Source organism: Cibotium barometz, chromosome 34 (assembly GCF_041138505.1).
Source record: "Cibotium barometz isolate CiBa-2024 chromosome 34, ASM4113850v1, whole genome shotgun sequence".
NCBI classification, from domain to species: domain Eukaryota; kingdom Viridiplantae; phylum Streptophyta; class Polypodiopsida; order Cyatheales; family Cibotiaceae; genus Cibotium; species Cibotium barometz.
This window is the reverse complement of record NC_141079.1, coordinates 13,555,784-13,571,816: the sequence shown is the minus strand read 5'-3', so window position 1 is coordinate 13,571,816 and position 16,033 is coordinate 13,555,784. Positions and strand designations below refer to the sequence as shown.

The 16,033-nt window shown below is 44.5% G+C and overlaps 1 protein-coding gene across 3 annotated transcripts in view; it reads right to left on the bottom strand.

Moving 5' to 3' along the window:
- Positions 1-1,367: 1,367 nt before the first annotated feature.
- LOC147618718 (protein root UVB sensitive 6-like) overlaps positions 1,368-16,033 on the bottom strand; it is a 79,016-nt gene continuing 64,350 nt past the window's right edge. For all 3 annotated transcript variants that reach the window (XM_086773749.1, XM_086773751.1, XM_086773750.1), the window contains 3 exons: positions 3,505-3,606; positions 1,969-2,184; positions 1,368-1,872 (listed from right to left, as the gene is read on the bottom strand). In XM_086773749.1, the coding sequence (XP_086629875.1) occupies positions 1,804-1,872; positions 1,969-2,184; positions 3,505-3,606 (387 nt within the window). In that variant the 3' untranslated portion in view covers positions 1,368-1,803. The remainder of the gene's footprint in view (positions 1,873-1,968; positions 2,185-3,504; positions 3,607-16,033) is intronic.

Here is a 16,033-nt window from a genome sequence, read left to right as displayed (position 1 = left end):
TGGTTTTTTTAAATAAAAAATTGAAGTCCTTATTTTTTTCCAATACGTAGTGTGCCCATGATACGTACATGAAATAAAAGTGTAATTAAAGACAAGTGTAGACAATCCAAAAAAATAAAAGAAAGGATTAAATAATGGATGGTATATAAATAATATGATTGAGGAAGTTGCTCCATGTAAAATTTTGGTCACTAGATAGGAGCTTCATAGGTACACTAGAAACGAATATATACTTAAGCTATATCATGATTGAAGATTTTACATGATTCTTCCATCTAAAAAGTCTATAAACTATGCCTTCAAATCTGCATATTGTAAACAATGCAAATTGTAATATGCTTGCATTGGGCCAATTTTTATTTTCTTTTATAGGTACTTAAAATATCAATACATTGATTGCATTAGAAAAAATAATGCTTTTAGGTAAGGAAAATGAAAAATCTTACCTTGCAAGCATTAGCTTTAGAAGAAAGTTATGGTAAAAGCTCAACCTCATCACATTTATAAGATTGTCCCTTTTATGGCTTTATTTTTTTGAGACAAATAATAGTAATCATGAAAGAAAAAATTCTCATTTATGTAAACGTCTTTGGGGATCTAGTCTAAAATCTCCTATTATTAGTTTTTCCTCTTATTTTTTTTGTGAATCTAGAAGTGCACATCTTGGATGGTGTTTAAGCTTTTTATTATTGAAATATCCTTCCATTTTAATCCCGTCAAGGGCCCATCTAGAGTCTCTATCCTTAGAGTCATTTTGGACACTCTAAAGGGAGCTAGGCCTTTGTACTTGAATTTTCATTTGCTATTTTCGACAATGTACATGAGTACCATCTCTCCTTCTTTCATGTCATTGTCTCTTAGTTGGTTGTCAAACCACTACTTGCGCGTCCTGTTCATTCCATATATGAATTGTATTCTTTGCTCATTTACTTTTTTAAGGGCAATAACTCTTTCTATGAGGAGATTTCCTTGCACATTGTTCCTAGCTACAATTCAAAGACCCGGGACCAAATGTTCCATTGGAATATTGCATCGAGCCCAAAACCAAGCTAGAAAGGTGTGTGCAACCACTTTGTACGTAGTGTAGTAAGCCCATTGAGCTGAACGTAGCTTCTGTTCCTAGTCGTTTCTTTTAGCTTTTTCCGTCTTAGTCACGATAGCGCACAAGATTTTGTTTGTGCTTACACCTTGACCATTTTCATGATCCTTCTCTCAACTAACCTTGTCACAACCTCCTTGGGTTTATCCCAAAGGTAGAGCCCTTACCTCCCAAAAGGGAGGTACAAAGTTCGAATCTACCCACTCACCTTGTCACTACATTGGCCCTCTTTATAGAAAATTGAAAAATACTACTGTGGGCACTGTTCTGCAAAAAGTATTTAAATACTACTATGTGTTGAAACATTTTGGAGGTAGTTTCCACTTAATACTAGGCAATTAGCACGCCTCCAAATTTGTGAGTTCTCCTTTGGAAAAAGCAGGGAAGCCACAAATGACTGCCAAACTTTCTAGGCGTCCAGATCCGGAAACTGCAAGGGCTGCAAGGTTCCAACAAAATTGCAGTCTTTGGATTTTCTATTCCATTGCAGTGGCAATGAGAAAGCTTTCCACATTTGTAAAAAGCTTCTGAGCAGCTCCACCCTTGTTGTAATGTAAGGGCCTTTGTAATGCAATATACAGAGACGGGCAGGCTACACACACATTTGACTGCCTGTCCATGAAAAGCTTTCCCCCTGCTCGTTGTCAGATCCTCTGTCAGCAAACACAGGTGTATAGACTTCCAAGAACAAAAAGCCACCTCCCTCAAACCCCTTTCCAAGAACACAGGCGAGCAACTCCAGGGTTCAGAAGTGAGTCCGCCATTATCCAGCCCTGTTGTTCATACAAAAATCACAAGTTAATCTCATCACAACACCATGACAAATAACATATTAGAAAGTAAAATTGTGAGAAACTCCATCCATGCACCTGAGAACGGGCCTGATGCTTGAATGCCTCGAAAAGCTCTGACACATGCTTGCAGCTTTCTCTAATGGCAGCTTCGATGCTCATGTCGGACTTGCAACTCCTCTTAAGCTCAGCAAGAAAATCTGTGTTCTTGCTGTGGAGTGTAGTAGGGGCAATACTACTGGAGTCTGGGTTCCAAAACAAAGGTCTCTCTAGAATGTTTAGAACCACCTGTGCCTGTCCACAGCAAACAGAATCCATGACATCCTTTGTACGAGTACAAGCCAATCAGGGATAATGAAACCACAAATTTAACACCGATGGATGATGGTGGTTAGAAAGCCAGACAAAATCTTGTACTTTGGATGGTAAGTGGAAAAAAGAGCATATCTAGTAAATAATAAAAGCAGTATAGGTGAGACTGCAAATTTGATTCTACCCTTGGATGATGTGAGAGATTTTTTTAAAGAGAGAAGGAGAGGAGGCTGGGGGGGGGGAGACAGAGAGAGAGTGTGTGTGTGTGTGTTGTCAGACACACTTCCAGGAACCTAGCACTAGGGGATGGCTCTTTTGACACCTTAGTAACCGTTGCAATGATGTATGGAGCAGCAAACCATCGGTACCCCTATCATATTGGCAGAGTTCGGGGCAGCCCACCTGGTGGCAGATGAACTTTTCCAGACAGTGACATACATAGATCGCCTCCACACCTTGGACAGCCACAGCTTACCAAGGCTTGCTTTGCAGTCCTCCCTACAGCTAGCGTAGCAGGAGTATGGTCAGGTATGGTATGCTAGGGTCACCGATTGCTTTCTCACACAGGCTCCAAATGGATTGCCTACCACCATTTCAGTACAGTTTGGAGAAAACACAACCCCCCCCCCCCCCCCCCCCCCCCCCTCCCAAAAAAAAAAAAGAAAGAAAAAAAAGCTACCCATGAAGATGCAGTTCTGCAGAGATCACTTTTTGAGGGTCAGCGGATGGATTCATCCAGAGGCCAGGATACCTGCACATGTTACATGCCACGGGTTTCATCCCACCGCCTTAAGATTGGAGATGGGGAGAGCAAAGGGCATTGCCACAGAGTGATTGGACACATTCGGGCTTCATCCCACCGCCTTAAGATTGGAGATGGGGAGAGCAAAGAGCATTGCCAGAGAGGATGAGATCTGTCGACTCTGCTCCACAGAGGTCGAGATGGAGGAGAATTACATACGCAGATACCCAGTATTTGTGAAATCTGGGGGAGATTACATTGCCTCTTCCGAGATCATTGACTTTCCTGACCAACATTACCTGAGACTTCACCTGATAGAGCTCAACGGGCACCAAGTGTCAGTCCTTAGAGAGAGCAGAGCACAACCCTGCTGGGGATGCTGGTGAGATGATTGGCAACAAGCTTAACGGGAGGTAGAAAGAGTGGGGGGGGGGAGAGAGAGAGAGAGAGAGAGAGGGAGGGAGGTCTAATCTCGATCATTGGATGGCAGGTGAAAAAGATTATTACGAATTAATTATGCCTGTACAAATGCATCATTAGCTTTTAGGCTCAGAACTCACGTGAAATGTAGCCCTTAGCACATCCTCGGAGTTGGCCTTTTCTTTCAGAACCACATACGCTTGCCTCCTCGTCGAATTATAAGTGACTATATAATTTTCCTTCTGAAATCACAAGCAACAAAACATTTTTTCAGAGATTGAAAAGAAACGGGAACAAATTGGCCTAACAAATACAGATGAAAATACCCCCCAGTAGGTTGAAAATCACAAGCATGCTTAAGAGTGAGCGAGTGTGTACATGCGTGAGTGGGTGCATGAGTGCACGTGTGCATGTGCGTGCACCTCATGTAGATATCAGGGATAAAGTGCTCTCTAGGCCTAAATGAATCCTCAATGTACAATGCCAAATGGACTCTACAAAGAAAATGCCTCTACGATGCTTTCAGTTCCCACTGTGACCTCCCACCAAAGCTTGACCAGTAGAACCCTGGATACATGTTAATCCTCCTAATGTGGGCACCTAGCTGATTCCTGTGCCTGTCCTTGACAATGCAGTCAAAAAATGGAATGACCGCAACATCCCCATCTCTCCATCCATCGGACATCCCCACTCACCCGGATCCAACTGTGAATCTATGATGAAGGATCTCCATGTGAACCATCAAAAGAGTATCCACATACCACTGCCTCCTACACTGACCTGAAATCCTAACAAGTAAACCCCTCATTGTTGGGCGAGGGTTTGGAGCAATAGCTACACACCCAACCCTGCACCAACCCCCCCCGTCAACCATGAGTTGGGGAGGGAGGGGGCGGGGGAGAAAGAGAAAGAGAGAGAGAGAGAGAGAGAGAGAGAGAGAGAGAGAGAGAGAGAGGCACACAACTCGATGTAGATTTGTGATTAATGAAATGAGTGCCAAGTACAAAAGATAAGGGCACCCAATAAGTGGATAAGAGGGAGTTCACATGCACGAGGTAAAAAACCTTCTAAAGAGGGAGAAAGTGTCCTAGCTGGTCCGAAGTGTGTTCACACGCACCACTACCATATCTATGGCTACAAATCCCCCCTAGAGTGATGATATGAACATGTATAGGGATATAACTGATCAATCCCCATAAGGCAACAATCCCAAAGCTTTGCGAAAAGCTTCAAACTTTTCACGAGGTCTTCCTTCATGAACAAAGCTACCATGTTGTCATCTGTAGACACATAAACCAAGCTGATCTCTCCTACAAAGAGTCTCTTCTTGACATAATGATAATGCACTTAATGTGCTTCCTACGAGCATGGAACAAGGGATTCCTCGCGCAAACTGCCAATGCACTCCGGCAGTCAGTGAATATGGTAGTGGAGGACAATTGTCAAACACCCAAATCAACTACAAGGCATCTGATCCAAACACACTCAACTGTCAATATAAAAGCTGCCATATACTTAGCTTCACCGCTTGAACCATCGTGGGATCCTTCTTATTGAGCCATGATAAGCATGATCACCAAGACAGAAGCAAAAACCACTAGTGGACACCCTGGTGTCATACTCTCTTTTCTCATTGATCAAGGTGATGTGGTGGAGCGAAAAGAGGGTGAGCTTATGTTCAAAAAACCACCTCGTCTAAACCTGCTTGGACCGTTTCTGCAAAGCTGAAATCTAAAATACAACAAGAGAGGGAAGAGGTGACAGTAGCCTCTCGCCATGCCTCTACTACACATGGAATCTCATCCCACAGGCATGCTTCTTCATTTTTAGGTACACATGGCAAGGAACGGACTCATGTTTCGGCTCCTATATGAAAGGAATTGTATCATTACATTCCTTATGGAGATGAAGGCAAAAAAAGACCCAACATTGGTGAGGAGGATGTTCATCATAGCAAGAGGGCCAAAGAGTTCAAGATAGGAGACAAATCTGTAAAATTTGAGTACCACCGCGAGTATGACTCTACCAAGCTTTATCTTTCATCTCCCCATTTGAGATTGCTTTTCATGACGGAGGGCTCACTAAGGGATTAAAGCTTAGACATGTTGGCATGTACATGAAGGGGAATGCAACATATTGGTGGTTGGCCGAGAAGCTTTCTGGCAACACCATTGCGACATGGGCTGAATTCAAAAGCAAATTTTATGCTCAGTTTCTACCTCCCAATTTTGGGAAGAACATACACAAAAAGTGGGATTGGTTGGGTTAGAAAGAAGGGGAATCAATCACTTCTTATATATCAAAATTTTGGAAGGTAATATTGGAAGTGATTCCCTTTATGAAAATAGATGAAGAGGAGAAGAGGAAGTTTGAGTCAGGGTTGCAACCCATCTTTCAAAATGCACTTGAAATCTACCCTAGTCAAACTCTACAACAACTAATAAATTCAGCTTTAGACTCCGAGCAACTCAATGTCAAATGGGTGCAATCAAAGACATAAGCATGGGAAAAGGGAAGGACAAAGATGATTTTAGAAATTAGAATGCAAAAAAGGTGGATGGCCACCAAAAAAAGGACTTTAACGATGCCAAAAGTGCTCCGAAAGCTGAAAATGTACAGGAGAAGAAGCCTTGGAACAAGAGGAGCACTATGGGTTATCTCAACAGCAAAGGGCGCAATACATGCGAAAGGGCAAATGCTTTAAATGTGGTAGTAAAAATCACATCTCGTGCCAATGTACAAACAAGGACAAGAAATATGCCACGCGGATATACTACTGTAAATCTCCCATCTCTGGCTAGAACATGGGGTCAACGACTAGTAGGCGGAGCTAGAACTAGCACAGTGGAAATACAAAGGTTAGAGACCTGAAAGACTAGTCCCCTATTAGCAATCATCTCCTGTCTGTACACTATGTCAGGGCCTCTGTTGTGGGTGTGCCCGCCCGTATTTGGTGTCTTCCCATTTTTCCTCTCTTCATATTTTTTCCCATTTATCTGGAGCTGTGTATGGGCTGTTGGCTGCCCCCAGATGTTGGCCGACTGTGTCTGCTTGCTGCCCGACTACTCTGTTGATACCCGACCACTCTTACAGTGCTGGCTGACTGGATTTACTCTGGCCGACTGACCTTTTTCTGGTCATGAGCAGTCAGGCTGCTGTTGACCTGTTTTGGGATGGCCGACCAGCAGCCAGGGGCCATATAAAATGGCCCCTTGCCCACACACTCCATCTTGTAGTATTCCGGGATTTTATTGGTATATAGCAGAGTTACACAAGCTTCTCTCTCTCTCTTTCATCTGTGTATTGCTCTCTACAATAGTTGTCTTCATTTCCGTTGTGCATTCTAACATGGTATCATAGCGCCACGTGGCTTGAAGCATGGAGACATTGGGACGTCGAGGGTTTGTTGATTGAGGTGCTGATTGGAGATTGTTTGGGCTGTACGGGACTTGGAGATTGGGTAGAAGGTGGCGACAGCCACCTTGCATTCTATTTGCAGCCTCTTATTCTTCTTTTTTCCCACCCACCCTCCCTTCACAAGACCTTGGAAGATAGGTCACATGCAGGCAGGAGATAGGTCACATGCAGGCAGCGGTCACAGGAGTGGACACATGTTTGGTACAGCCTTGCTACTGATCGGACAGGGGACAGGGAATCCATGGCTGAGATGGATAGTACCCTTGGAAGGTAGAAAGGGAGTGTACATGTGTGTCTACTGTATGGTATGTTGTGCTGTGATGCGAGTTCTCTTTTGGGAGATAGTTTGGGAGTCTTTGCTGTGATGCAGAAGCACTGAATGTGTCAGGGTGTGATGCTGTTCATAGGGTGAGAGGCTATGGATGGTTGTGTCAACCCTGATCATGGGAGAAAACTTCTATATGCAGAACTCAATGTGAGAGAGTCTTTCGATGTGAACAATGGCTGGACTTGTATGTGGATGCCGAGTGGACAAGAAGCCATGATGTAAGGTCTTTGCAGGCTTTAGGGATTCTATTGTGACGGCTGAGTTTCCAGCCTTATTGTAATCAAAGGCACCACTGCGTTTTGGGGCCAATCGGTGTCGGTGTACTGTTTGCAGGAGCACTCTAGCTCCCCTTGTTTGTTTTCCTTTTTTTCTAGGTCCTCAAAGGTGTTGAAGTGTTTTGTGTGCAAGTTTGTTTTTGCACCGCCCTTTGGTTTTGTCTGAAGGCTGGAGGCCGGTTTACAAGGTTCCGTTGCCGGGACATCGTCGACTTTCTCAAGTAGGTGAGTCCGTGGTTCGCCCTGGTCGGGACAATCGCCAACTTTCCTAAGGGGGCGAGCTCGTGTTTGTCTCATGAGAGTCACATCAAAAGCTTCAACATGTGGAAAGTGAAAAGGAAGTGCAAGAGGCAGTGCAGGACTGTGTCTTTGCCTGTATGAGGTGAAGAGAAAAAGCTGAAGATGAAGCTCAAGAGAAAAGACACCAAGGACAAGAAGTAGTCGGCTAGGAACAAGAAGCAGTTGAAGTATTATGGTGCAAAAGATGGGTTGAAGGCTATGGCTTTCGACACTTTGTCACCGGTGGTATCTTCACGGAGGCTTCATGCGTTCGGAAGGCAGCTTCTTTCTATGTTTAGCAGTGGTGATCTACTATGCTTCATTGGGGACTTGTGCTTACCACTTGGGTGGAGTGCAAGCAAGTTTTGGGTGCCTGAGGATGTATCAGATAAGGCTTAGACGGAAGTGGAGGAACTTGATGAGGTTCTTATTCCCGAGCAGATACTGGCACATAAGGAAAGAAAGGTACAAGATAAAGTTTCCCGTCGCGATCTTGTGAAGTTCAAGAACTATTCACCGATGGATGCGAAGTGGATGGAGGAGGGTGACTTAGCAGATTCACTTAAGGTATTTGAGTTGCCTTTGAGTTGGAGCCGACTTTATCTTGATGCCTTTGAGTTGGAGCCGACTCTTGCTACGGCTCATTCAAGTTCAGCAAAGCTGGGGTTTGGAGCATTGCCTGGGGTCTGGAGCATTGCTTGATGCTCAAGAGGGGGGTAGCACCTCTGCTCCCCCAACCTTCGCCAATTCCGAACCAGCCATGGGAAAGCATTGCCATGGATTTTATAATGGATTTGCCTTGTACACAATATGGCAATGATGCAATATGGACTATTGTGGATAGGTTTAGCAAGCAAACTCACTTCTTGCCTATCAGAAAGACCATAAAAGCTGAGCACATGGTTAGAATCTTTGTGTCATAGGTGTTTAAGCATCATGGAATGCCCAAATCAATTGTGGGAGATAGAAATCCTACAACAACGAGTCTTTTTGGAGAGCCCTTTTGCACAATATGGGCACTAAGCTGAATTTTTCTTTCTACCTCTCTCTAGTCCTCCCTCTGTAACTCTCTCTACCTCACTCTCACTCAATCTCTCTCTCAAATTATCATCCTCAAACAAATGGACAAAGTGAAGCTACAAATTCAACCGTATTAGATTTGCTTGTATGCTATGTGGCTGATCAAAAAAGTTCTTCGGAGAAGTATTTGCCACTTGTGGATTTTGCATATAACAACACAGTGCATGCTTCTACAAGAAAGGCCCCATTTGAGATCATGTATGGAAAAGGGGTATTGCCACCCATCCTTCATACAAAGGATGAATTCTTTGTTGCCGATGAATTTGTCAGGAACCTTGATATTGCCTTTGCACAAGTGTTCTCAAAAGAATCATATAAAGGCTACAGATAAGCATAGAAGGCAATTGGACATTAAAGAAAATGATTGGGTATTGCTGAAATTCGAGAAAGCCAAACTTAGAAAGAGACCTAGAAAAGAGGAAATGTGTCCTAAGCTCTCTACCAGGTACTATGGACCATTCAAAGTCATTGAGTAGATCAATGAAGTGGCTTTTCGGTTGGCTTTGCCGAATCATTTGAGGATACACAATACGTTTCATGTAAGCCTCTTGCGCAAATATGTGGGACCAGACCCTAGAGAGCCGGTTATGGAAGATCCACCTGAAGTGGATCAGCTACAAGAGGTGTTACAACCACAGAAGATTGTGTCTCACAAGGAACACAAGCTTGCAGGTGGAAAACTTCAAAGACGCTACCTTGTGAAGTTCAAGAATTATTCACCCATGGATGCTAAATGGATGGATGAGGTATACTTCCAGGAGTATCCGCAGCTCCTAGAAGCATACTTTGAAGCTTTTCAGCTACGGTCAACCGTTTAGAAGCCGGTGAATTCTCTACGTTTCCGGACCTACGGATAGGCGCCATAGTGTGGACATGACACCTCATGGCAGGGGACTTACGTCTACGCTAAGGGTCATGTGGACTGGCAATCTAGCACCTCATTGGTAGGGGACTGATGTCTACACCAAGGGCCAATAAGTTGGATATGAGAGGCTGGGCATTTTGGTCCATGCCCATATTCAGATTACGGTATTCCAGTTGGCTTGGGGATGTAATGTCTACCCGGAATGATCGCCTGCTACAAGCTAAGTATGAAAGGGAGATTGTCCAACACATTCTTATGCATGGCATACTTGCCTCGAATTGTTTTTGGGTGAAATGTTTTATTGCCAGTGCTCTACATGCTCCTCAAGAGAATGACTAAAGACCAAAATATCATCTAAGAATACCAAAACAATCTTGAAAGAGATCATTTATCATCTAATGAAATGTGGCAAGAGCATTCGCTCGTGAGCCCAAAAGGCAATACAAGAAACTCGTAATGCCAGTATCCCATACGAAAGCCTATCTTGAAGGCGTCTTCCTTGGCAATCCATATCTGGTGATAACCAATACGTAGGTCAATCTTCATAAAATAGGCTGCACCATGCAACCTATCAATCAAATCATCCACTTTGTGAAGGAAATATCTATTCTAAATAATAACCTTGTTCAAAAGCACGGGTGTCCCTCAAGGAGATTTACTTTTCCAACTGGCTCATTGTTGCAAGCTACAATACTCACAGGTTGTGCACCTCGAATGAGATCAATCTTATGATCAACCGCCCCGCTAGGAGAAAGACCAAGAGGCAATTCAATAGAAAAAACATTACAAAAGTTAGCTTTGATGTTTTATACAGCTTGCGTCTCCCATGGATCTAGTTCTAACGAATGTAAAGTACAATCAACATTAAATGAAAGGAAATCAAGAACAAATTGAAACATTCATACTCAAAACTTTGAATTATATCATGAAGTTCTATTGCATTTACAAGTGTCGAGAGTTGAACCACAAAATCGCCCTTGAAGCAAACTTGGGCACCATCAATACTAAAGGAAATGGTATGACCCTTCTAATCTACATGAAGGGTACAATTATAAAACCATTCTTTACCTAATATCAAATCTACCATATCTAGATTCATAAGAAGAAAATCTAGATTGTCAATATAATTTTGAATAACTATACGTAACTAGGACGCTCGTCTATCCCAAACTTGTCCATGTTCCGCTGCCAAATTCACAAGATAAACATGATCACTTGGCTGCATCGCTACTCCCATTTTCTCCACAACCTTAGCATTAATGAAACTGTGAGTACTCCCAGTGTCGAAAAGGATGTGGAGAGTCTTTCCCATGACCAACTCGTATATTCAAATCAAAGCATTAGGCCCAAAGACTGTTGAACTTAAGTTACAATCTATGCATGAACTATGATCCAAAGCATAAGTACCAATGGAAGTGATCTTAGGGTTACCTTTTACTCCGGTCACGTGTACCGCCTTGGTATTAGTCTGTTCGTCGAGACAATCAGCCTTCATTTGGCCCTTTTGACTACAAACAAAGCATCGACCTCCTTGCAGTTTCCAAAGTTTCTTCGTCAAGACTAGGTTCATTCTAGTTCTGGATGGCCTTCCCAAGTTTAAGCTTTCATTTACGCTTGGGTGTCAAATCAGTAGGGTGGTTTAAGGCATCATCTCATCATACATTTTAGCAAAATGGATGGCATCCTCCAAAGTTTTGCTATGGTTCCTCTTGACCTCGAGCTTATGATCCTTGGACAATCCAAGGATAAAAAATTGCCATGTTTGAGAGTTCATTCCCAAGGAGAATGAAGAGAGCTCCGATTCCGGAATGTGCATTGTGACCATTGTTTCCGCCGATGTAATTGGACCGCAAGAGAGGGATGTGTTCATATAGATTCCTTACAACCTCAATTGTGATAGGCAGTTTGTTGGTTGTACCCCGTGTTAGAAAGCCCTTTTTCAAAGTTCATTCCCAAGGAGGATGAGGAGAGTTCTGGTTCTAGGATGTGTACCGTGACCATTGTTTATGTGGACGTAGCAAAGAGAAGTGAAAAGAGAAAAGCTTGTGCCTATAGTTGGACTACAAGGAGGGATGTGTCAATACATATTCCTTAAATCTTCAATTGTGATAAGTAGTTTGTTGGGAGTTGTAACATGCTTTGTTGATTAACATTGCCACTCCAGGCAAGTTCGCCTTCTTGACTCAAGCAAGGAGCTTGCACACCAAACTAGTAATGCAATTAAACACATATTGATGGCCACATGCACATTCCACATGAAAACTTAAAACTCTTTAGTTGCTTGGAACATTATTCACGGCTTATGCCACCATAGGTATGCTGGCTTTGTTGATTATCGCTATCACTTCAGCCAAGTCCGCCTTCTTGATTGTGGCTGCCACTCTATGCAAGTCAACGTCCTTCACAATGGCGATCCCTTCTTCTAGGGCAAAGACACCCCAATTGATGGCTTTGCACCTCATGGAACCAACAATACCATTGTCCAATAAATACAGTAGGCAAGCTTTGCTTGTAGGCGGTGAAGCTTGGGTCACAACAGAAGAAGCTGTGAAGAATATTAACCAATGATAACAATTTAAATATTTGTGTGGAATGTGGCTATGGTCATCAATTAGTGCTTAATTGCATTATCTTTGTGTGCAAGCCCCTTGCTTGAGTCAAGGTGATAAATTTTGAAAGGGCAAGATTTGGGCACATGCAACAAAGAAAGGTTTAGTGCACTTGGAGCAGAGTTCTCTGTCTTCCAGATTTGGACAAGCCCTTCACTGCATTGTGTGAGGTTGGTGGTGACGGACTTGGAGTAGTGTTGTAACCCCTTGCCTATAAGAGCCTCAAGCTCCGTGGTGCCGTGTTGTGGGAGTCCAAGCATAACCAAGAGCTTCTTGCAACCATGCATGCTCTTGGGAAGTGGTGGGAGTACCTTATTGGTGTTGAGATTCGGATCCACACAAACCACTAATCTCTCAAAAGGCTCGATCCAAAACAGCGATAGTGAGTATTTTCCGCTTCAGGGAATGTATTTGGAAAATCTAGGTTTCATGCACATTAGAGCAAGTACTCACAATGCATTACTTTGAAGCATACCTTCATAATGTGTCTTATAAAAGCACCACCCCCACTACGACCACGTCTACGCATAGACAAGCAACAAGAGTAGGTGGGGCCTGATTAGCCTTGGGACATAACATACTTCCCCCCTTAAGAATCATTGATGTCCTCGGCAATGAATTTGAGGAAGTGAATCTTCAAACCACGCACTAACACCCATGTAGCCTCAACCTTAGACCATCCCTTCCATTTGATCACTTCTGAATAGCTAGTCGAGACCGTTTCATACATTGATCCAGAACCAACTCTGGTTCCATAGGAATACACCTAGTCATACCCTCGAGGTTAAGGATCTCCTCCAAGGGCACAATCTATCACCTGCACCCAGACGTTCTTTCAAATCACTGATGTGAAACACAGGGTGGATCGTGATTCCAGGAGGTAGTGCTAATCAGTAAGCCACATCACTAATCAACATCGGGAAGATAACTTGTAATGCTTGCCAATCCTCATTGTCTTAGAGTCGTTTGGGGCTTTTAAGATACACCCACATGCCCTCATGTAAAACTCCCGAGGTCCATCGCTCGTTAGCGTAATATTGAGCGTGATCCTGAGTACTCTTTTTGCTTTCCCTTGCAACTTTCAACATATCAAGAAATCCACTCATGATTGCAACTTGATCCCCCTTAGTCCTATGGCAATGGGTGACTTCGGCTCATAACATACATAAGCATAAATGGGCTAAAACCAGTAGCCGCATGCTTACTACTTTTATAAGCAAACTCAATCTATATAGAAGATACCTCTCTCTTGGAGACATATGCCCTCAACATATCCTCCATAGTTTGGTTCATCCTCTCCAACTCACCATCCAATTCGGGATGATCCAAAGATGACATGCTCAAGCGTGTTTCCAATTCAGAAAACACTTATTGCCAAAATTGTGCAAAGAATTTGGGATCCTGGTCGTTGACAATCTCCTCGAGCAATCCATAGAGCTTATACACCTGCTCCACGAAAAGCTGAGCCTGTGTGACAAACAGGCCCAAAAGGGCAGACAGGAGGGGGCGGCAAACAGGCCCAAAAAGGCCCTCCATAAGGGCCCAAGAAGGCCCTCGATACAGGCCTTTTACCAGGTCGGCCAGGCTGGCCGACAGGGCTAGCCGACCTGGTCTTTTGGGGGAGCCAGCACTATATAATGCCTTCACGCTACCCCTCCTTCAGCATTCATCATCGAGCAGCAGAGCTCTGCCCCCACACCATACAGCATCCAACAGCGTGGCACCCTGCCCCCACGTCATCAACAGCATTCACCACCAGCCCACTCCTACACCACCAGCCTGCTCAGTCACAGCCCTGGTCCAGGTCTCCCCCCTGCACAGCACACATCTGTTGCCGCCCTGCTCATTGCAGTCAGCGCCCAGACCTGCGTTTTGGCGGCCCCCACCCTCGGGATTCCTGCACATCAGCTCCTCCTACGCAGACCTGCGTTTGCACCCCCGACCACCTCTTGGAGTGCCCCTGCTGTCTTCGGCGCGAGCCTTCGTCACTGACTTTGCTTCAGCTCCAACTTCATCAGCGCTTCGTCACCACTTTACTTCTCGGGGTCGCTTCATCAGTGCCTCACACAGAGGCCCTCTTGTATTGGATTACATTCACCATTTTACATATATTCATTCATCCATTTCATGCTGTATTGATTTGCTATGATCTACACCAGGTTCTTTCATCCTTTTGCCCTCACATGGTATCAGAGCTATCTTGAGCAAAGGGAACGAAGACCTTGAGAGCACACAGCATGGACAGACTCCGCGATTCCGGAGGACCAGCCTCTATCACCAGAAGTTGATTCTCCTTACTCAAATCAAGACCACACAGAGGTTAGGACTTCTTACTCATTGGAGAGCCCTATTCGAGGTTTGACATTGGGAGTCGACCAGCTTGTCGACACCTACTGACCTTCTACACCTTTGGCATACTCACCTTCAACCCTTTGGCATCACGACATTCCTCTCCGAGCTTACCAAACTCCGCTTCCAGAGAGGGATACATGCCTACAGAGTGTCCAGTATTGGACCCCAGTATCCAGCCTTATCTGCAGAGCCCTGCTGCAAAGCCTAGCCGACAACCTAGACTTCAGTTTGGGTCATTATCTCAGGGAGGACAGGTAACAACATGGTCGTCCAGAGATCCATTGTCATCAACTTGACCGGAGACCATGTTAGGTTCGTCTGTACCATTGAGTGCTTATGTGCCTAACACTACCTAGGTGTCCACCACTGCAGCACAGGTTCAACATATTGTACCAGCTACTACCCTCGAACCCGGGATAAATGTGAACCCGAATAGAGGAGGGTCTGGGAGCAACATGCGCTCTCAGACTACTGGTGTACAAGGAGGTAACCCTGTTTTCTCTTCTGGTTCACCTTCTGTTTCTGCTCCTAATGTGTTTTGGAATATTGCACTACCTCAAGCACAAAACCTCCCACCCAACCCATGTTCCTTCTTGCTGGCATTGGCATGCAGCCATTAGCGGCCGCACCTCCACAAGGACCTACATATGAGTTTTACCCAACACAAGGATCTCTCGGCACTATAACCACTGGCACTGTGTCGCCACCCAGAATTCCGGGGTATCAGGTAGTTTACCAACCCATCACAGGCACTACACCCATCCCAGCTTATGTGCCTATCCAAGGATTTGTGCCTCAGCCAGGCATTCCACCTAGGCCGAGTGCCTAGCCTTCTATCCCATCTTATGAAGTACCCTCGCCAGGTCTTTCACCTGTGCCAGGTATTCGTGGTTATTCTGGAGTGACACCTAACCCTCTACCCTCGCGATATGGGTATTAGCCCTCCTGGACCCCCCATCTCCTTCCCTCCATGTATCTATGTCCAGAAATGCTTTTACAGAAAAGACTCGTTTCAATGGGTCTAATTACACCACCTGGGCTAACCTTATGGAACAAGTCTTCACGTCCCAAGGTTCTTGGAACCTGGTGAAGGGACTTGAACCAAAACCCCACCCCTCACTAACACCTCCTAAAGTCATCAACTATTGGGAAGTTAGAAATGCCACTGCTATAGTGGAGCTCATGCAAGGCCCACTACCGGAGTTTCGTTCGCAGCTCCAACAGTTCCCCTATGTCTCTGACAAATGAGCACACCTTGCAAAGAGATATGCAGCGTGTGATCGCATGCATCACATTGATCTCGGGCATCAAATCCAAAAATTCACTATAAAAGAGGGGGATGACCTAAAAGTCCAAGGTTGTCGAGTACCGGCGCCTTATACGGAGCTCGCCACCACTGGCTCCTCCAAGTCTGAGGAAGACCAAGTCATCACATTATTGAACAAGTTGCAACCTAGTTTCTTT